This window comes from Asterias amurensis, chromosome 13 (genome assembly GCF_032118995.1).
Source record: "Asterias amurensis chromosome 13, ASM3211899v1".
Taxonomy (NCBI): Eukaryota; Metazoa; Echinodermata; class Asteroidea; order Forcipulatida; family Asteriidae; genus Asterias; species Asterias amurensis.
The window spans coordinates 9609141-9631053 of record NC_092660.1 but is presented as its reverse complement, the minus strand read 5'-3'; the positions used below and the strand labels follow the sequence as shown (position 1 = coordinate 9631053).

General features: G+C 38.9%; 1 protein-coding gene across 3 annotated transcripts in view; it reads right to left on the bottom strand.

Annotated features, from left to right (window-relative positions):
- The window catches only part of LOC139946610 (sodium- and chloride-dependent glycine transporter 1-like), a 43533-nt gene that overhangs the window by 8653 nt on the left and 12967 nt on the right, over nucleotides 1-21913 (bottom strand). For 2 of the 3 annotated variants that reach the window (XR_011787278.1, XM_071944324.1), the window contains exons 2-13: nucleotides 19925-19999; nucleotides 18465-18651; nucleotides 7326-7457; nucleotides 6676-7012; nucleotides 6001-6133; nucleotides 5371-5505; nucleotides 4494-4597; nucleotides 3901-4025; nucleotides 3643-3755; nucleotides 2375-2506; nucleotides 1226-1441; nucleotides 372-542 (exon numbers count right to left, since the gene is read on the bottom strand). Coding sequence is in view for 2 of the 3 variants with exons in the window: in XM_071944324.1 (XP_071800425.1) it covers nucleotides 372-542; nucleotides 1226-1441; nucleotides 2375-2506; nucleotides 3643-3755; nucleotides 3901-4025; nucleotides 4494-4597; nucleotides 5371-5505; nucleotides 6001-6133; nucleotides 6676-7012; nucleotides 7326-7457; nucleotides 18465-18651; nucleotides 19925-19999 (1860 nt within the window). In the remaining variant the exon portion in view is untranslated. The remainder of the gene's footprint in view (nucleotides 1-371; nucleotides 543-1225; nucleotides 1442-2374; nucleotides 2507-3642; nucleotides 3756-3900; nucleotides 4026-4493; nucleotides 4598-5370; nucleotides 5506-6000; nucleotides 6134-6675; nucleotides 7013-7325; nucleotides 7458-18464; nucleotides 18652-19924; nucleotides 20000-21913) is intronic. The other variant, XM_071944325.1, reaches the window with a different exon arrangement.

Here is a 21913-nt window from a genome sequence, read left to right as displayed (position 1 = left end):
TAGTACTCAGCTGTTATTTGCTTATCCTGAAAATCACGAGGAAATTGGTTGGTAATTCTGTTTTTATCAAGGCAAACATTTCATGCTTAGCACATTTTTGTGCTTAGCAGCCCTTATGAATATGGGCCCTGTACTTCAGCAAAATGGATTGAGGGAGTGTGCCCGCAGGAACATTCTTATGCGCCAACGATGAGCACTCCCTAAGTGGCCATTGGCCGGCGGACTACTGTTAACGGAAGATGCTTCAAAAAGTCAATGTCTGTCATCCCTTAATGGTTATTCATGAGTGTCTGAAGACAGGGGGACATCTGCGGAAGGGAAAAAAACAAATTCCTGCTCAGAACCCTGAAAGAAAGGTTGGAAATACTTACATCTCTTAGGCTTCCATCTGCTTTGATAAGCTCATAGATCATACAGGCTGGGATGGCGGATATACTCGACATGATCATGATCCAGCCAATGACGTGAGCACCAGGGGGGAATGGTTTATTTTCACCGGCCATTGGCACCTCCCAGTCAATCCAGTTGAAAAGCAATACAAACTGTTGACCAAAACAAAAAGAATAAACAAATAAATAAGATACAAAATTGTGGTAGAGGTTTGTCCTCGATCCCCACCCTGAAAATCTTACTTCCAGAAGGAAACTAAATCAACGAATCTCAATCTGAAATATTACATGGTATATTATCTAATGAATATTATTGAAAAACAGACACGAGGACACATGAATGTATTAGTTTCATCTTTCGAAAAACAATGATACTTATTTCGAAGAAGCACCTAGACAAATAATGCTTTGAAGAAACTGGTTTCCAGCCAAAATACATTTTTGCTTAGCATAAACATTTGCTAAACAGTATTTCTGCTTATCGGCAATACGAAATTGGACCATGTTCTCTATACAGCAGGAGAGTGATAGGCTGTTGAAAAAAACCTAAGAGTGAAAGCTTTACCTTTGGTTTTGACAATCCTACTCAGCAATCTCATGAGGGTTCAATATGGTTTTATCTTCATTTTCTAATGAATTGATCTAAGTTATAAAATATCACCCAAACAAAACCAAAAACTTGTTTTTCTTTCTTCTTCTTTTTTTGGGGGAAAAAAACGGGGTTATTATATTAAATATAATAAATAAAATTGAAAAAAAAATGGGACAAAGAACAGCTTTCCAGTTAAAAACTTAGAAATAACATCCCTGATAAAAGTTAACGATTGAACACTTACCGATAGGATGGCAGGGGTGAGAGCACACCACAGAACCCCCCACCACTTGAAGAAAACGTTGTCTACGAGTCTGTCCGAGATCATGGTGCGGATGTCATTGAAGAATCTCCTGACTCCGTAAAACCAGCCCATTCCGATGCACTCACACAGACCGAAGATCAACAAAGCAAAGTCAGCAGCATACTTGTCCATTAAGATAACCCAATAATTACCAGCCTAGGGTTTGAGGAGACAAAATAGATCCAAAGATTAATAGAGAAGAAAGTGGGGAAAAGTCTGCATTGTACTTGATTCATTCATTCACTGTTGATTTAATTGTTACAAATAATACACGGCAGCCAGGGGCATCAAGTCATTACAATAAAAGGAAAGCTAATCATAAAAATAGACAAATTGAAAAAGCAGCAAATCAGCAGTAGTCATAAAAATGGACTAAAACTTAACAAGCAGTAAATGTGCACAAGAGATAAATGAAGAGGAAACAAATTTGAAATTACTTAAAACAAACCAGTTACAGTTCACAAGACGCAAAAAAAAAAAAAATATCTTTCAAATGAACTTAATAGAAATTATTTGAACATCAGTAACAAACCGAAACAAAAAAGCACTAACATAAAAAGCTGTACGTCGTTTGGGAAGTGTGTTTAGAATGGCACTGTTCCCTATAACACTGTTGCCACAGCAAACTCAAACACGCTTGTAGTTATTCCTGCAAGCTCGAGCGGCCGATTTCACTAAACGTTAGGATTAATCCTATCTCGAGTTAGGACAAGTAACCCGTCCAAACTTCGATGGGTTCAATGCGTCCAACGTATTTGGTTACGGAAATGTACCTGTCCTAAGTCCTAAGATTAATCCTAAGTTAGGAAGAGTTTGGTGAAATCGACGGCTGGACAGGTTATTTGTATCCTAGTATCAATTACAATGAAAAAAGGGGGGCATGGAGAGAAAAGAGTTCTGAACTTTAAGGCAAAATTATGAACTGAATTTTGTTTTTGTACACAACTGACCAAACACACATGGCCTGAAGGCCACTTCAAGGTGTGGGCTACAATTCAACTATTTTCCAGGGGCTGAAACAGGGTTACCTCCCTTCACAGTCCACTTTGATGTAGTTATGACAGGATCAAGTTATTAAGTTCAACTTACTTGTGTTACACAGTTCAACCCTAGCAAGAAACCCAATGTTGCGTACACTGCTAGAACCCAAACTTTTCTTGATCTTAAATATCGGGGGAACTCATCGACGATTGATGTAACGACTGTCTCAACGATGCACAACTGGGTATAAGAAAATGAAAATAAGGCATTAGTCAATCGTCAACTGGCAATGGTTACCTCTTCGGGAAAATGAAGAGCAAAAATTTGTCATCAAACTTGTGATTCAAACGCAGGGAGTGTTTTATACATCTTCGAAAGTTTCAACTTGTAAAAATGAAGGAATATAACATTATCTTGATTTGTCTTTGAACACAATTTAATGCACTTTGTCATCAAGCAATTCTTTCAACAGTGAAAATATCATTTGATTCATGGGATTTGAGGGATTGCATTGTGAGGTATCAATGTATAATCATTTTGTTGTAACACCATGTGTTTATCTACTTTGCTGTATAGATTTGTTCTTTGAGAACTTGTCTTGATATTAAGTCTACTGCCACAGAGTAGATTTTGGAATACAGGAGACTACTCAGTTCTAAAAAGAACAGTCACAATGCTTATTATCAAACACTTAAGCCCGGTTCATACTTCCTGCGAATGCGAAGCGAATTTGACGTGAATGTGGCATCACAACCCTCCTTTCGCAGCGATATTCGCAGATCGCAGCAATATTATTCAGATCGCATTTGCATTCGCAGGAAGTATGAACCAGACTTTACAGAAGTTTGAAATCTTGCTCAGTAAACATCAATACCTTGACAGTCACATTTAAGTTTACAAAAGCCTTGGCTGTCAATTATGAAGAACCAAGCAGGAAAAATCATCAAGTGTTGTTATTAAAAGAAGTGCACGCAAACATTTAAATGATCTTACCCTCCAGAAAACTTATTTCTGGGTATACTTACGGAACAACCCTACCCTAAACTGCAGCTCTGTCTCGAGTCCAATGTCCAACAGTCTCCTCATCATGTCCCTGCCATCCTGCTTGGGGGGGAACAGTCTACAATCTCGGGATAAAACTGTTCATGGATTTTTCCACTCTGACACTTATCTGTCAGACTTACAATTTCCGTTGCAAGTTTTGGAAAAGTTCTGAGCAGATTCTTTAAAAAAAATTCACAATTTGTGTATTTTCGTGACTTTTTTGGGGATTATGCCATGAACAGTTTGGTCCCCTGACTGTAGAACCGGGTTAGCAAATGGCCCGAGGGGAGGAAAAAGGATCGGACCACCTCTCTTTCTCTCCGTTCATTTACCTGACTTCCAAGCCCCAGAGTGAGGAGCATAAAAAAGAACAACAAGGACCAGAGCGGGGAAATTGGTAGGCGTGCAACAGCCTCTGGGTATGCGATGAAGGCCAGGCCGAATTCTGTAAAATGTAAAATGAAATGGGCGACAGTGGATTAATATCTCCGATTCATGAGGTCTACGGATTAATCTTAACACACTGTGCGCTGGTTTGTTTACTGTTAGTGAGAGAGAAGGGAACCAAGGAGGGCGGTTCATTAACGTACCTTCGTCGACGACTTCGCTAACGGGAACTTTGAGCTCGTAGGCCATGTTGCCCATGATTGAAAAGATGACAAAGCCGGCGAAGATACTCGTTGCGCAGTTGATGACGGGAACAATCATTGCATCCCTGCAAATAACATGAACAAAGTTTTGATATTTTAAAAAATATAAATGATAATTCTTACTAAGAAGATAAGTAAGATTACAGTGTGTTGGTGCTAAAATAGCACTTAAGTTTCGCAAGATGTTTCAATACTGACAAAACGTTATTTCCCATTGATGTACGACACCCAAACCAGAATAAATTTTTGCGCAGACCATGTTCATGTTGCAAAATCGTGATGCGATGTTTCTGCACTGACGCGACAATTATATTAATTAAAGATGACCAGGTGGACCTGTTCACAGTTTCTCCTTCTTTGCTTTTGGAGAGGATGGAAGGGGAAGTTCGAATAAATTCTGACATTTTGTCATCTCATTCGCGAGTGAAGCATTTTCCACCAATGACTGAAATCAAAGACGGAAACACAATGTAGTGATGGACTACAGACTGAATAGGGCTCACAAGGCTTAAAAGTTTGACGTGCTCGCTCACCTGAAGCAGTTGTTGTGGAATTTGTTGTAAGATGATAAAGTGATGAGACCTCCCCAAGATGCACTAAGTGAGTAGAAAATCTGGACTGCTGCGTCTTTCCATACCTGAAGAAACAACAATTTGGTTGAACAGTTCCATTAGGGTGGAGCAACAACAGAAACGGCATAAAAATTTACAAATTGAAGGTTAGTGGAAAAATGAGAACGAAAAATGGTCTCCCAACAGAAATGTACTTTAAAAACTATAAAGATGAAAATGACATTTTTTTTTATTTGGTCTCTCAATACAAATATACATTAGAGATTTGGAAACTAGGATAGGAGATGTACGTTTCCGTCTTCTGTTGATGCCCATTTTGAGTCTTTCAATAAACTGTGAAAGCTGCATGGAAAAAGCTTCCTGATCAATCAAAGGCCTTAGTTATACTTCCGCTTTATACCAAATTGTCCTTACCCGTTCATCGGCAGAGAACAGGGAGAAAATCAACCAAAGTGATAACAAAAAATCCTTAAAGGAACACGTTGCCTTGGATCGGACGAGTTGGCAGTATAAAAAGCGTTTGAAACCATTTAAAAAAAAATGCATATATGGTTAGAAAGATGTTTTAAAAGTAGAACACAATCTCGAAATTGCGTGGTTTTCCTTTTACTGTGCGAACTAACACGATCGGCCATTTATGGGAGTCAAAAATTTGACTCCCATAAATGGCCGACTGCGTTAGTCGACGAGGTAAAAGGAAAACCGGGCAACTTTTACAACATCTTTCTTTCATTTTATAAAAAAAACCGGTTACAAATGCTTTTCAAAGACCAACTCTACCGATCCAAGGCAACGTGTTCCTTTAAACGTGGATTGGAAGTGGATTTTTACAGCATACCTTGGGGTGTTTGAGTAGTTCCCATTTTGGAGTGATAAAGAATTCGACACCATCCATGTAACCGTCTAGAGTAACGCCACGAATCAACAGAATGAAGAGGACGACGTATGGGAAAATGGCCGTAAAATATACAACCTATAGACACAGAAAAAACATTGTATAGTAAATTCAATATTTAGACTGTTTCTTCAGACAACAAAAAACATATTATTTTACTGTTCTCTTAACACCACTGTTAGCATGGGCTCTCCTCAATAGTGTCATCAATGCAGAAACAGCTTGTACAAAAAATTCAGATATTTATTGAAGACGGCTTTGTAAAATAATCATTGAACACAATACCTATGCATAGCTGCCAACATTTGCACCTTGCATTCAGATATTTTATCCTCATATTTAGAACTTAATTCAACAAAATCTGAAAGCAAATTCAAAAATCAGGGAACTTTTCCAATTTTATCACTGGAACATGGAACGATAGGTTTATTTTGAACGAAGCTTTTTGCAGAGAATTGGCAGTAGGCCTATTTGGCAGTTTGCCTATGCAAGGAACTTGCCAATATTTTCTTTTTGGCACGAGTGAAATAAGAGCGCAGATACTTTTTTATTTGCATCTGGTCTGGTACCCACCTTGCCAGATGACTTGACACCCTTTGCCAAGCAGATGAACACCAGGAACCAGGCCAGGAGAAGACAAAGAGCCAACTGCCAGATCACGTATCCAGAGCTGAAGATGTCTCCAGAGTCGTGCAAGACCCCTTGCCTGGACAAAAAAGATGGAAGCGTAAAAATTAGTAACTTTAGGGGGTCTAGACAAATTCTGAAACGGGAACAAAATCACAAGATTTATAGATCCCAGTGTATGATTACATGAGAGAACTGCAGTCTGTTGCACTAAAATGAATCAGTTCCCACATATCAAAACTTATACGAACTATTTGATATATCATTTCATCTGACGTTATAACTGAAGTAATAATTCTTGTTATTTATATAAATAACTGTAATAATTGTCACTTGTAACTTACTGGGAACATGTACTTAAACTGACTATGTTTGCACAAGGAAAAAGTAACTTTTGCCATCCAGAGGGGTGTCTGAGTGTATTTTGGACACCATGCTGCTTTTTAATAAAATTGATCAAGCAATTTCAAGCAAATTTTGACACCCTTTTATAAAATCCTGGCTCAACCCTCGACTCTTTGTTGTCGAAGTTGCCCAAAAAGACAATTAAGGTTGATCCATTCCAATGAAACTTCAACTCCAGAAAGGTTTAAAATGGAGGAAGTGATCACATCCGTTTACCTGTAGTATTCCTCGCTGGGTCTGACTCTAAGATGCATCAGAGGGTCCTTGTAGTTTGTAATATTGCCGTCGGCCGTGATGTTGTACTGCATCATCTCGGCGCTGGTCATGTTGACGATTGGGATGCACTCGTTTTCCTGGGTCACGATGCCGTCGCTGTCCAGACAGTCCTGGACCAACGTGCTGCAGAACGGGGAGTTCCAGTCGTGGTTACAGCCGACCCACGGGAGCAGTCCCGTCGTCATGGACTTAATGATGTAGAAGATGGTGTAGCAGATGATGACGTTGTAGTAGACTGCCACCAGAGCGGATACGATGACCATACCGTAGCCGACACCTTCAGGGAGAATTCAAACTGACAATGAGTTTGGGGTAACACATGTTCAAATGTCTACTTTAGATATGTAGATTTGTTGGTTAAACTGTTTTTCTTGCCATTTATTCTACTGTAGCCGAGTATATTTCGGAATTCGGGAGACTACTTATTAGTTGTGAAAACAACTGTCCTGCTAATCCATTTAATTTAAGCTTGCAATACATTTCCACATGTAAATTAATAACAACATTTTTATGGTAACAGCAGTTGACTGAACTACGACCACACATGGGCCGAGTCAAGAACGTAGGGAATTTACAATTAAATTACTTACCTCGGAAGAGCGGCACCGAACGCCAGCAGCTGATAGGTCCACTGCTGCCATACTGCCCAAAACTCAACTCCAGGAAAAACAGCGGCATACCGGCGAACACCAGCATGATGATGTAGGGAATGAGAAACGCTCCTGAAAAGAGGAGAAAAAAAAATAGAAAAGTTTAGATAAAGACTTTTGTAAGGGTGCTTCAACTGTCCAAGCCATCTCCATGACATGTCTTTAGAGGCTGGCTTTAAGTAGTAGTAGCAGTAACTGTCCTTTGTCACATAAACAAAAACATGTAGGTCTTCTTGAGAAACTGAAAACTAAAAGGAGCAGTCAATCTTTTAATCTCCCTTCTTCTTTGAAACAAAATCTTTCCCAAGCTCCTTTCTTGCCTATTGAATTTATAACTTTGCAGCACTCACGTACAAGTAATGGTACAATTTATCAAATCGTAATGAATCGTTGCACATTTTGTTTCAAAGTAGGAAGGGTGGGGAGCGAGGGTCATCCCCCACCCAACCTAACCCCAAAACCTTTCCCTAGCAATTTGTGTGTGCCAATGGGCCCCTGTACAAAACAACTGTATATATATTTTTGTTTACATGTTCACAACCCATGCATCTACAATCAGGTTTTGATATTTGTACAGGCAGCTCACGATCCCCCTCAACTCAAGACTTAATTTGCAATTTGGACACGTGTCTGGAAATGTTTCCATAATAACGCAGAGGTTTCTAAGCTGGCCTGATTTTCATGAGAGTTGCCATTCTAAGGATCACTAAGATTGGGGGGGGGGGGGGGGGTTCATAAGTTAGATTCCTTACTGCAAAAAGAAAGGTCTGAAACTATGATATAAATTGTTTTAGGGAAGTATTTGTACAAAAGGATGATTTGGGGTCGAACAACATAACATTTTCAAGGCGCTACTAGTATTGGTAGCAGAAACACCAGCGCAGCGGATCAAGGAGAACAGTTTCTTTTTAAATTCTGAAGACAACAACAGCTTTTTCACCAGGCAGACACCGAAAAAGGTCTGCTGTCTCCCATCCCTTTAGGCGTTCAGATCATTTTACGAAAGAAAACAAATGAAGAGAATGCTTCACACACTTGTTTTACTGGAAATATTTCCCATATGAGTCTTTCTTTTCTTGACAAAATGTTTCTAAACACTTTGGCATGCATTCCATTGAGATGGCTTTGGTATTGTGTACTCAGAGATTCCGATCCTTGACAAATAGAGACAAAAGAAGTTGCCAACTTGGTTCTAAGCCTGTCTCCGCGGACAAAAGAGGAGATTTGCAGTCTCATTAGTATCTGGAACAACCGGCCAATCAAAGGAGAGTGATCCAGCACTCACACATCGGGAGGACTGATCTATTGTGTAGGGATTGTCAAGAATAAGACACTCTCAATAAGTCTCTCCGATGTCTTTTCTTCCATAATGGCAAACCCAGAGCCCTCCATGTTGCCCAAAGTTATAGGCTTAACATGCAGTAATGTATTACTGTACAAGTAGAGATAGATCCACCAAACAGAGTCAATACATCACTTGGTAGCCTGGGTAATTGCTCCCATGCCAAAGTCAATGCCTTGGTGCCCCTAGAAATTGCAGAGTTGCCAACGCAAATTTGCCTATCGCAATCACAACAATTTGTGTATGTATTGTATCACGCTCGAATAGAGTCATTTTATAATGGACGATGTAGAAAGGTCAGACAGATTTGAACAGGTGAAAGCACAAAATAACTGTATGATTAAAAAAAACCAGGAAAACACACAACAGAAGGATCAGGGTTACTGATGCTGAACTAATCCAGAGGCCACCCACTCCCGCCAAAACCCACCAGATAGAAAAACCTGGGCCTCTTGCCAAAAAGGCCTCCTGACAACAGCGCATTCCATCTTTTGGTTGGTCTCTTTACATGCTTTGGTGGGTCACTGGCCAGAGAGGTTATGCAACCAGATGGCAACAGCATTAGGGGTCTGCTTTTGTTACCAAACACTTCCCCTTCTTATCAGCCCTGGCCATGTCTTTAGTTAATCCTATTGACTGACCTACCAATGGGCCCTTCTTGTACTGCTAAAGGCACTTTAGATAGGGATTCATAGAATGTGGAAAAGGTTCAGAGTGAAAGTAGATGCAGCTAGATGCAGCATCCCCATGTCTTTTCTATACAAGCTCTCCTAGTAAAAAGCCTTTCATTCTGCGTACAAATCAATACTTCACAACAGGCATCATTAGGGACAGTTATTCACTCCTTTACATAATGGATGCTTAACTTCTACCTACTGGGAAAGGGACATTGAGCTTCTTTAATAACTCAGAAGCCAATGTACTGGGTGGCCACCCGATCCTTAATTCTTTGCATAAGGACTGAAGAAGAGTTTTTCATAGCCTTTTTCTGGCAGGCAAGATACTACACTAGGCCCAATTTAACAAAGAATGTCAGCCGAAAGAAAAGTACTGAAAACTCTTGCTTAGCAATAATAGCTACCACCCAGCCACAATAATATATTTCTTAATTTCTTGCTCAGCAAAGGAATTTGCTAAGCAGAATTTTCTAAAATTTGGGCCCAGAGAGAAATGTTGCGCTGTTTGAATCCTCATTACCATAAAATCATGAATGGTAATAATTTAAAATGAAGAAGTTTTGAGGGCGGAGTTTCTTCACAATGAAATGCTATACAAAATGTATGGTGTTGACATTCCTGCATGGAAGAAAACTACAAGTGTACAAATCCTGCCAGCAGGAAGTCGAAGCTTGGGGGTTCTTTGTAAACATATTACATCACAGGTTAAATACTAATGTCAATTCTGCTGGTTAAGCACAAACTTAAGAGCAATCCAACCTCCATGCTTAGAGCTATAGGCCTAAAGCATACAATCCGAAATTTTGGATGCTTGTGCAGTACAAAAAATATCAAATAATACTAAATATTATTATTGTAAAAAACGTACATAATAAGTATCACATGTTTAAAGTAGGCTTTACTGGTTCTTTTTCTGAATTCTATGTGTCTTTAATCAAAACAAAAACCTACCAACTTGTCATTTTAGAGGTACAACCAGCTTTTCATTTGTCCATACTTCAATGAATTAGGTATGCTTCTTTACACTTCACTAGCCGTCCAGAACCACTCAGAGAGCATTTTGACTGTCCCAACTGGAATTTAGGGATAACACTGCCAAACCTTGCTGCCGTAACTTTATATTTTTTTAAGCAACAATGTCCAAACAAGCAACAACGTTGGCAAACTTTCAAGCGGGTGTACCAAACGAAGCGATGTAACCACAACAGAGGTTTACAATGGTGATGATACAATTAGGAAAATAGGAACCAAACAGAAATGCTCACTCCACGGTTTCAACTGTTGATGAATTTGTGTTTACTGAAACTGTGTGATTGATGGGAGACAAATAATATGAAGGAGGCACCAAACATCTAAAATGCACTCTTCCAAAACGATGGATTTTCTTTAGGGATTAAACTCAGGTTCTGCGGAAAATTATTGAACTTGAACAAATTATTGGCAAGATGTTTATGCTCAGCAAAGCTTCTATGAAATTGTAACAAGGTCTGTGGTATTTTTTACAGACCGTTAAAGGAACACGTTGCCGTGGATCGGTCGAGTAAGTCTTTGAAAAGCGTCCTGTAACCGTTTGTTATAAAATCGATGTGGTTAGAAAGATGTTGCAAAAGTAGAATACAATGATCTACACAAATATGCCTTGAAATTGCGTGGTTTTCGTTTTACCTCGTCGACAAACCCGGTCGGCCATTTATGGGAGTCAAAATAAATGGCTGACCGTGTTAGTTCGCGACGTAAAATGAAAACCGTACAACTTTGAGTGATACTTGTGTGGATCATTATATTCTACTTTTTAAAACATCTTTCTAACCATATGCATTTCATAACAAACGGTTTCAAACGCTTTTCATAGACCAACTCGTCCGATCCAAGGCAATGTGTTCCTTTAATGTAACCCATACTGTCTTTTAGCATGCTGTGAGAGGCTGGATGCAATGTCCTTTGTTCCTTTTGTCAGTTCACAATGTATCTTTTCAATCAATCAATAATCACCCTTAATGCTTGGCCTCTCGCCAAAACCTTGAGCATCAATGTTTATTTATTTATTTGGTTCTTGTTTTCCCCCATACACAGAGCAGGTTCACATTCCTGACCATGGAAAATGAAAGTAGATCATAAAAATAATAAATTCTCAAGGATTGCTTCATTCATGTAAAATTTTACACTAACAGAAAAATTATGGGACTAAAAAAAAAAAAGGTTAAATTCTTGAACCACAAAATTTGAACACGAATTGACTTGACCAAAAATACCTTATCATCAAAATTTCCTGCTGCCTTTTGTTATTTGCATCAATATTGCCCATTAGATTCATCAAGGCAAGACAAGGAAAGTAACTTCATAACACCAGAGTCACCTTCAATGTACCTGCCCCCTCAAGCCTTTGGCCCCCTCAATCCTCCCTGCCTCCCCCTTTCAATCTAGGTAGAGAACCCTGAAATCAGGATGTTCTTAGAAAAACCAGGGAGGCAACATGTACTAATGCCCCGCTTATTGTCAATAAGCCCTTTTCTTATTGTACACCCACACAAAATTCTTGTGAAGAATGCGACAGACAGGTCAAATCCCAGAGTGAGTTATTTGTCTGTGTGGCCGGACGCTTAAGAGATTTAGTCTGTCTTCATGTTTGCTCTTCAGCGACTCCCCAGTGAATCCTCCATTGACAGAGAACATTTTGCTATGTCACGAGACGATCACGAGTAATGATGTTTTATGTATTGGCAGTTTGGGGAATCATAAAACAAATCCATTTTTGGCAACATTCGGGGTCAAACGTATCACTGAAGTTGACTGCAGTTTTGGGAATCATAAAATAATTCCTTTTTTAGCAACATTCTGGGCGAAAGATATCCCTGTAAATGACTGTGTGTACCATGGTGTACATCCTACGGCACAAATCCTAGCCAAATACTTCCTTAGGACTTAGGAAAAAAACTCTGGAACCATCCTGTGCCTGTTGTAACTTAATTCATTCCAGATTTTCAATTATTTTCAAAAATTTTACAAGTTGTCGTAATTTGACATGAATCATCTGCCATGATGTGTCATGGGGTGAGTAAGATTTTGAATCGATCTGAAACTGTGAAATATGGCTGCATGAGCAAAACACATGAATGACATATTTTTTAAAAAAACATTCAAGTGGCAATAGAAAAAAATAGGAAAAAAAATAGAAATCGTAACCCAAGATATCAAAAAATATGCGTCAAAAATTCAGGGTTATAGATTGCTAAATTCCACAAAAATTAATCACCATTAAAACTTACATGGTGAGAAGCACTGCAGCTGTTGATAGTATTTATAAACTATTTTGTAAAAGGATTCCCTTGGAAGTAATCAATATGGTTTGAACAATTGTTCACCCCCAAAACGTGTGAATCTGAAAAAAATGATTCATTTAAGAATAATTTCTCAGATTTCTGGGGGCTGGTATCCGTCCGCGTACGAGTCGGTCAGAGATGTGGTCGGTACCCGCTGTCACCATGCTAAATATGGATGGATTTGACGAGCTTGCAAAAGAAATTGGGACAGGGTTTTTTTCTTCAGCAAGTACAATGTATTAAGTTGAAACTTTCACATTGGTGACTTTTTATTGTATTTTTCTTTATAGGTTTGCCAAAAAAACAGTATTGTGTTGACAAAAACCAATCTACGACCCTACCTTAAAGTGTAACAATGTCATCATCCAATAATCATCTTTGGACAATGTGGAATTTTCCCCTTCATCTTTTTTCCCCCGGTTCTGAATAGCAGAGCTAACAAAAATTATTCTCCTGTTCTGTCAAACAAGAATTCCCTGATCGCCGTAGGTGGAGATTGGTTATTCAGCAAATTGCTAAGACTGGGAAGAACCTCCGCAGGCTACGAACCCCTTACGTGAATCTCCCTGCCGGACCTCGTCAAATCTTAAAGAAATTTCATGACACATTTCCCTGACGAGACACGTTGCATACTTGTGACTTCCGGCAACAGTTTCATTCACTCCCACAATGATTATCAACAAAATCCATCATCTTATTAAAAAGTCTCACATAATATGCAGGAATATTTCCATCTCGTGTAAAGGTTTTTTTTTTTTTTTTTTTTTCATAAATGAAAAATTACAAAATACTTAATGTTTGCATTTCTTTTATTTATTTCCCCCCCCCCTTCATTTCTTTTTAAAAAGATTTTTTTCCGATAATATCTTTTGTTGAGTTTTGACAATCAAGCTTTGAGAATCTTTTTTACATGAAGCAGATTTTTTTTCTCTGTACACATCCAGAACATTTCAACGGTGTTGAGGAATTTCAAATAGTTACTCATGACCTATTAACTGGCACACATTGTGTGTGAAGAGTAGGTTTCGAGACTTGAGACGTCTTGTGGCTTGCATACCACCGCGGCAGAAAAATATGCAACGAGTATAAAGGTGAGTTCATCCTTACATGGATGCAAACATCAGGCCTCACCGACAAGTGAACTCTGCCACATTACCATACCTAATACCAAATCGCCTACGTCTCTGAAGCCACGGCATAGAAAAATACAAAACAAACTACTGGCTTGTCTTACATTGTAAGAGTATCCCTGGCCCTAAAGTAAGACCACGTGCCAGTTGGGGATGGGGGGGGGGGGAGAGATGAAATCCAACACGCCTCGGCCTGCGTGCAGAGTGGACAGTAGCTTGTGTTTAATTTGCTTGCCGTCTACTTGGCTGACATAGTGAGCAATCATTTAGGGGCCCATTGAGGTGCCAACTTTTACTCAAAGTAAATTGAAACATCAGCTCCAATTATATCAACATTCTGATAATACAAAACAAGCGCGATATTACATTTATTCTGCATATTTTTCTACCATTCTGGAGTTCTTGAATTAATAAAAAAATGATACCCTGTTGGTGCACACATAATGAAGATGCTCAAAATCAATTACGGACAAATTATCCTAAAACTAATTAATGTTTTGAATGAACAATTATCCAATCATCAGTTAGCCAACATTAACAATGCGTGTCCAAAAATAAAAAACTTCAGGTGAATAATTTAATGTTCCTCAGAATTGCCTGCAAATGTTTTGCCAAGGAAACTCACACAATATCCGACATTGAACAGAAATGAATTCCAGAAAGTTTTCCAGGATATTTGTCTCCGAGTCAATTAAAATTTGCTCGCCCTCTGAGGTTCAAGAGACCTTTTCCCAAAGCACACATTACCTTCTGAAAACACCACTCCACAGAAGTTTTGTAATGACGTTTTCTTCTGATCGGAAGTTGCTGGTTTGTTATGGTTTTCTTATTAACCCAAATTCCCAAATCTCTCAGAAGTTACTAAAAAGATGTTCAGCACCCACATCTGTAGGGAATCGCCAATTGCCCAAAGTATGTGCCCACAGTATGTGCCCAATTGGCGATTCCCTACAGATGTGGGTGCTGAACATCTTTTTAGTAACTTCTGAGAGATTTGGGAATTTGTACTATGTTTGTTTCTAACCCAAACTACTGCCTAAAAGAAATCCACATACACAAGGCAATTGTATACAAGCAAAATGCAAAATGCCTTGGGAAATGCACTGGTTGCTACTCAAAAGTCAGTAGTTGATACTCAGTAGAATCAGCATGCACAAAATAAGACGTCTTAAAAAAATTGCTATCATGCAAAATTGCTGGACGAAAACCATCTCTGAAAATACAAGAAGGCCAGAGAGTTTTTTGTTTCAGGATATATTTCTCTTTGATGGGGAGGGAATCTGTAGCTCGGATACAGAACCCTCTGGATACCAACTTGACAGGATGTCGGTTCAATCATTTCATCGGGACCTTCCGCACAGGTGCAATGAAGAGGTCAAAAGGACACACATTGCTCCAGGGGTCTCCAAAGACAACTCTATTCCTTAGGAATATTACTCTCTTTTTTTGTGTCTGTCTGTCTGTCTGTCTGAGACAACCTCATCAAAGGGGTTGATCATAATAAACCAAGGCTTGATACTCTCTGAAGAATAGAGACAGAAAATCAACATTCGATACTGGCCCCCAGTATTGATGACAGTGCTTGTCCCACATAGTGGCTAAGGTTACCAGAAGGAATAATTTCAACTGTTTGCTAAGAATAAGTTGTCGAAACAATGTAAATTTCTCTCTCTCTCTTCAAAAAAACATTGCACTTTAGATCATTGCTGGACAAAAACTGTACTCATAAGAGAGACTTGAAACTTTTTCTCAAATATTTCTCAAAGACTGAGAAATGAATTTTGGCCTTGAAAATTAACCCGGATGCTTTTGCTGAGGTGCCCTTGCAAAGTTCTAATACAAATTTACAATTTCCTCATAGAAGTGCCCCTGTGAGGAAAATAGCCGTGCCTCTTCCACACCGAAATTCAAAGCCAGTGCAAAAATTTGACCTACTTGTAGCTCCTTTTCAAAACCATCAAAGTTCTATCCGGCTGTTTTAAACGTCATGCGAAAGTGTGCGTTAAAATAATGACAGAGCAACTAAGCAGCCGCAAAGCTGTTACTACACAAAGGCTCATTTAACAATCAGCAACCATATCTGGGTGTCTTTCCAGCAGTATGTTGAAACTGAACGCAATGTTAATATCTCATTGCATCCATACACCAATGCCAAGTATCAATTAACAGCAAATTTTGACACCATTTGTCAAGAGTCTGTCTGAATCCCTGATGATTAACAAATTAGGCCACAGATTGACAAACTGATGTTTCAGTCAGTCGGCATTTCAGTTGCAGTTTTTGGTTCCCCGATGGCAGGGATCACTCAACTTGTATAATAGGGATCTCAAATTCCAGTCCGCTAGATTAACCCTAATCTGGGAAAAAGATGCAGAGGCAGCTCCAGAATCCTAACCTTTACAAGAAGCGCCTTATGAATGCAGACATGGGAGATCCAGATAGCGGGAAATACAGATAATGGTTTCCGTTCTGGATGAAAGACTCAGGAAGCCTGATTTCTTGGGATAAGAAAATTAAGTTGAAAGACCCTTTTTTCATGGATGTACCTAAAATATCAATACAAACTATCATGGCAAAACATTGCGCTGACAGATGGACAATGACCATGATGTTTCAAAAGTGTTTTGAGCACTGAATAAAAAAATAAAAACAAACAAATTTACATAAAATGGTGTTAAGGGTTACTTTGTCCTTCAGCGAGGCAAATGAACTTTGGTTTGGTTAAGCAACTTTCATCTGTTTCTCTCTTTATTCTCTCAATGTTTTTTATGTTTTTTCCAACCAAACTAAATTTACTTCATAGAGCTCCCTTCAAATTTTATTATTTCCACACAAAACTTGTACTGGTCCCAAATCTTTCTATATCCAATTGCCAAAAATGAATGATTCAGAAAGGCTTGGGCAGGCAGGCCGAGATAACAATTGCTTATAGATAACAGTGTCGTGCTTTCCACTGGTAGAGTCTGAATTTTTTTTATAAGGAGTGACACAGGAGAAGATGATGCGAGGATTTAGGCTGCATGCTGACAAAAATGCCTTATTTATTATTCATTTTAATATTTCTGATATTTCTGTGTTTTTCTTAAAATTACAGTTGATACAAATTGGCAGAAAGCTGCCTTCAAAGTTGACCACCATGAACATCTACAGAGGGTAAAGTAGCCAACCTGGCGCCCGTATGCAACCAGTAAGGACATGGGACTGGAGACCAACAGCTGGTTTTCTAAATGAATGTCCGTGACCCCTACGTAAAGGTCGCACTAGCCAAAGGAAACTTGTGTGTTTTTTTTTTTTTGTAAATCAAGGTTGTTTCGGTGAACTTTATGAAAACATTATTAATGGAGGAAACTATCGTATGTGTATGTGGACAGAATGCATGCTGTTTTTAACCCTAAAGTGGATGGTTAAAAACCCTTCTAATATTTAGAAAACCTTGGTCTAAAACCAGATATAGTTAAAGTAAAATTGAAAACCTTGGTCTACAAACTTGAATTTCAAGTTCAAGTAAAATGTTAATTTGTTAATTATTTCACCCTGATTTTAAGGCTATGGAAACCACTTGATATTTACTTTGCTTGCTATTTTTCTTTTAACTTCAAGGAAGTCTGCATAACTCGATGTCTAATCAAATTAGTGGAGAAAATTGTAACCCTTGATCCTGACTCCAAACAAACTTAAGTGGATCAAGGCTTGGGTTTATCACAAATAAACAAGGAGCTATTTTATTTGTACTTTCTTACAAGTGATCTATTTTATGAAGTAGGTACATAAACAGAAAAGATTTTTAATTTACCCCCTTACTGAGGAGTGCAGGAACCTTTCACTAACAACAATACATGTAGATGATTTAACAGTTAGGCTGGTAACCTGCAATGCTGAAGATTTCTACTGGATATGGACAGCTCTTGTTCTGAGCCAAAATACCACTGGGTTCAATTTCATAAAGCTGTTTTAAGCAGAAATGACTGCTCAGCAATTTTCTTAGCTAAGCAAAACTGAGTGGGGCACCAGTCACAATAATGTGAACTTAGTGAAACTTTGTCTGGTTACCTGCTTCTGTTAAAGAAACACGTTGCCTTGGATCGGTCGAGTTGGTCTTTGAAAAGCGTTTGTAACCGTTTTTTATAAAATGCATATGGGTAGAAAGATGTTGTTAAAGTAGAATACAATGATCCACACAAACATGCCTCGAAATTGCGCGACTTTCCTTTTACCTCGTCGACTAACACGTCAGCCATTTATGGGGGTCAAAATTTTGACTCCCATAAATGGCCGACCATGTTAGTTCGCACAGTAGAAGGAAAACCACGCAATTTCGAGGCAAACTTGTGTGGATCATTGTATTCTACTTTTAAAACATCTTTCCAACCATATGCATTTTATAAAAAACGGTTACAAACGCTTTTGTTTTGACCAACTCGTCCGATCCAAGGCAACGTGTTCCTTTAAGCAATTTACCTTTCTGTACGTAGCAAGTTTTTGTGATTACAGGCTTTATGAAAATTGAGCCCAGGCAGCTGAAGGGAAAGCGCAAATTTGGGGCATTGAAAAAAATTCTGAGACAACAAAAACATACAGGGAAACAAAAAAACAAAATTTTTTCGACTCACCTCCTCCATTGCTAAAGCAAAGGTACGGAAATCTCCAGACGTTGCCGAGACCAACCGCATAGCTAACGCAGGAGAGCATGAAGTCAAGATGGTTGGACCAGTTGCCACGTTCCTGGTTCTCGTCCGTGTTGGAAGAATCCACCTTAGTCTTGTGTGGGCTGTCATCGTTGACTAATGCAACGTGGTTCTATGAAGGCAAATCGGGAGGGGGAAAGGGTCAACTTCAGGTGCGGAAGAAAAACAAGAAATGGGAAGACACATTTTTGCATATGAGATTTTTGAGACGCTGGCAGCAGCAGACATAATGGTTCTTTTTTTGTGGGTCTGAGCGTTCCTGCACTCTCTATATTGTGCGCAAAGGTCTAAGCACGCACACTACTAACAAGAACAGTCAAAAGGAACGTCCAAAAATCTCCCATTGCTTAGCAATGCAACCTACATATAGTACATTGGGACCCAATTTCATTGATGAGTTGCACAGCACAACAAAATTATGCAAAGTACATAACAGATGCAAAATTTTGTAAATGCAGCCTTCTTTAAAAAAAAAATTTAAAAAATTTATAATCAAACAAAAACTGTCTGATAGCATTTTAAGGATCTCACCAATCCCTTCAGACCCCCGCCCCAACATGCTTCCACAGCAAGTTCTACAAAGCGCCAGTTGCAACAAGTGATACGAATGCTGCCCACACATGGGTTTTAGGGAGGGGTCAGAAAGAGAGCACAGGGGGACAAGACAAGTTTTGACACTAAGCTTTCAAACAGTATTTAGGGACTGGTATAAGGGCAAGAGAGATAGTAAACCTCTCAACTCATTTTAAATAAGAGATATTGGCTGCAGCGTGCATGCAATCCAATATGATTTGTACTACAAACAAAGAAGACTAAGGAAACAAAAATATTAAAATTGTTTAAATGCTGCTCTTTTTTTTTTTTCGGGGAGAAAAAGTGAACAAATGAAGGGGTTTACAAATACAGCAACAACCCAACACCTGCAGCTCACAATTCATGCAAAAGTTGAACATATATTTACACAGTCTGTGTACAAACAAAAACTTTGTATTAACCTACAGACATAATACATTTCTACTTTGGAGGAAAACTGTACAGCATGCATCACAGGTAATTAAAACTACCAAAAATAATTTTATGCACAAATCTAGACTAGACAAACATGGTTGGCTTCGCCTGGTACATGTACGTCCGCTACATCTGGCTACGCAGTAAAACAATAAACTACCAACACATATTTCATGCAGCGTTTTTTAAAAGAAAAGAACATAAACCACAAAATAAAACAACGAAAAATTGAGGGGATGGCTTGTTGTTGTAGCTTGACAATCGAACACAGATAGTTTGATCACAATCAGTCAGAACCCTCAATTAAAACGGGAAAAGAGAAAGGGCAAAGTAAACCGGCAAAATAAACGGGCAAGATTTCATGCGGGTGCCTTTACCGCCAGTGCAGCTTTGGTCGTGCCGTTGTTGGTCGTCCCGTCGTCGACAAAACGGTTGTCCATATCGTTGCTTTCCTAGTGGAAATAAAAAGTGTTCAAGCGAAACAGGGTGAAGTATACGCACACACAGGCACTAACAACAGGAAGAAAGAAAGTTACGGAAGTGGGTTGATTTGGTTTTCGCCTCTTTCTAAAAAGCAGACAAGACCCAGTGTGTCCCATATGGTCCGGCAGCTAGCACAGGTAAAACTCCGGTCACCATCCAGCCAGTCCACCTTGGGATTTGGACTGACTTTTGTAGCCTTTTTACCATTACCTCACTTCCTCTTAGCCTAACTCAAGCAGAGAAACATTTGCTTTCATAAACCAGGCTATATTTCTTCGTTTTCAGAGTTAAAAACTTTATAATGCTTCTGTAAGCACTCGATGGATCAGCCTGGGTCGTGAACTCTAGCATCCCTAAGGACCATACATAACCTTTCTCGCACACTGAAGTTCATTGAGCAAGGCACCCAAAGTGACTAAGAAAGATTCCTGGTGGTATCATCCAGACAAACTTTTGACTGTGACCTGTCCTAGATATATTTTGTCAATCTGTTCTTTGTTTCAGGAACTCAATTCCTGAAGTCCAACGTTCAAAGTTTCAGAATAAATTATTTTAAAAATACTGCAAATAGATTAATTAATTACATTGGAATTTTCCATTTTAAGTTGATCACATGCATTATTTCTACTTGCTCATAATGCAAAATCAGAATTTCATTCTCCCAATTTAGTTCAAATTTTTCATAATCCTATACACTTTTTTCAAAAACTGGTTGTCTAAAATTGGTTGTCATATTATTGTGGGACTATCAACAATTCTGGCAAATAGATTAGTTTTACTGGTGGACGCCTGCTGACTTTGCATATTTAGGTTCTATCCAATACAGTGTGACCTACACGGGATCATTCCATTTGGAAACAGGTGAAATATTTCAGCTTTCATTTCTGCCATATGGAGGTTTTGTTGGTAATTTGCTAAATGAACAAAGGCGTTTGATAACATTTCAAAACAAACAGTTAGTAAGTAGAGTTTGAAGATGCAAGTTTACAGGATTTTTTTCAGGTCTTTTTAGTTTGTTTATTTTTAAACCAAGGAAGTTTTTAAAGATTTTGATCAGAAAGGTCTGTTGGACTATGGAAGCCAGCTAAACCAACAAAAAAATATATAATCCTCCATTTGCTCAATTTCAGAGGTCAATTATCAATTCAAATACTCAAAAAATGTCACACAATTTAAAATAATTTTCTAGAAGATGACCACTCTGCTCACCCCCCCCCCCTTTCAAGCTTGTGTTACCAGTTTTCAACGTCCCCTGAATAACCCTGACAGCTTATGATCAAGCCATTTCCTACAGGATCTCATGGGGAAACAAATAATAATCCCCACTTACTGGTCATCCGCTTCCCTAAATGAGCCGAATCTCACCTGGAGACTAATCCCACAACCAACCCCCAACCGCATTTCCCAAGTGGGCAACCGCATTTTAAGTTAATTACAGATCAGCGACATCTTGGTTTTGTTACAAATTAAGCCAGATGAACACCACTGTCACCTTAAGCTAGAAACAAAGGGATGTATCAAAAAGTGTCTGACAGTGTCAAGGGCAAGGATCGGTCAAAGTGAGGACCAGCCATTCAGCGAACCCACGGCAAACTTCCTGGCTATTAAGACGAACGCTGCTCTGGGAATTCACTGAATCACCAACAGGACTATAACATCCAGACCCCCTGAACCTACACAGAAAATTCAAGGCACCTGCGATCTGCACCGTCCATGAATGAAAACAGTATGTTTGTTCCTCAGTCTTTGATCTTGGGTGATTAAGGAGGAACAAAAGACATACTATTTGTGGAAAGGGTTATGTCCACAAACATCCAAAATCACAACCAATGAGATACTCCCCGTAGTTTCCAACAACGCATCGATGAGTACCCTAAAAAGAT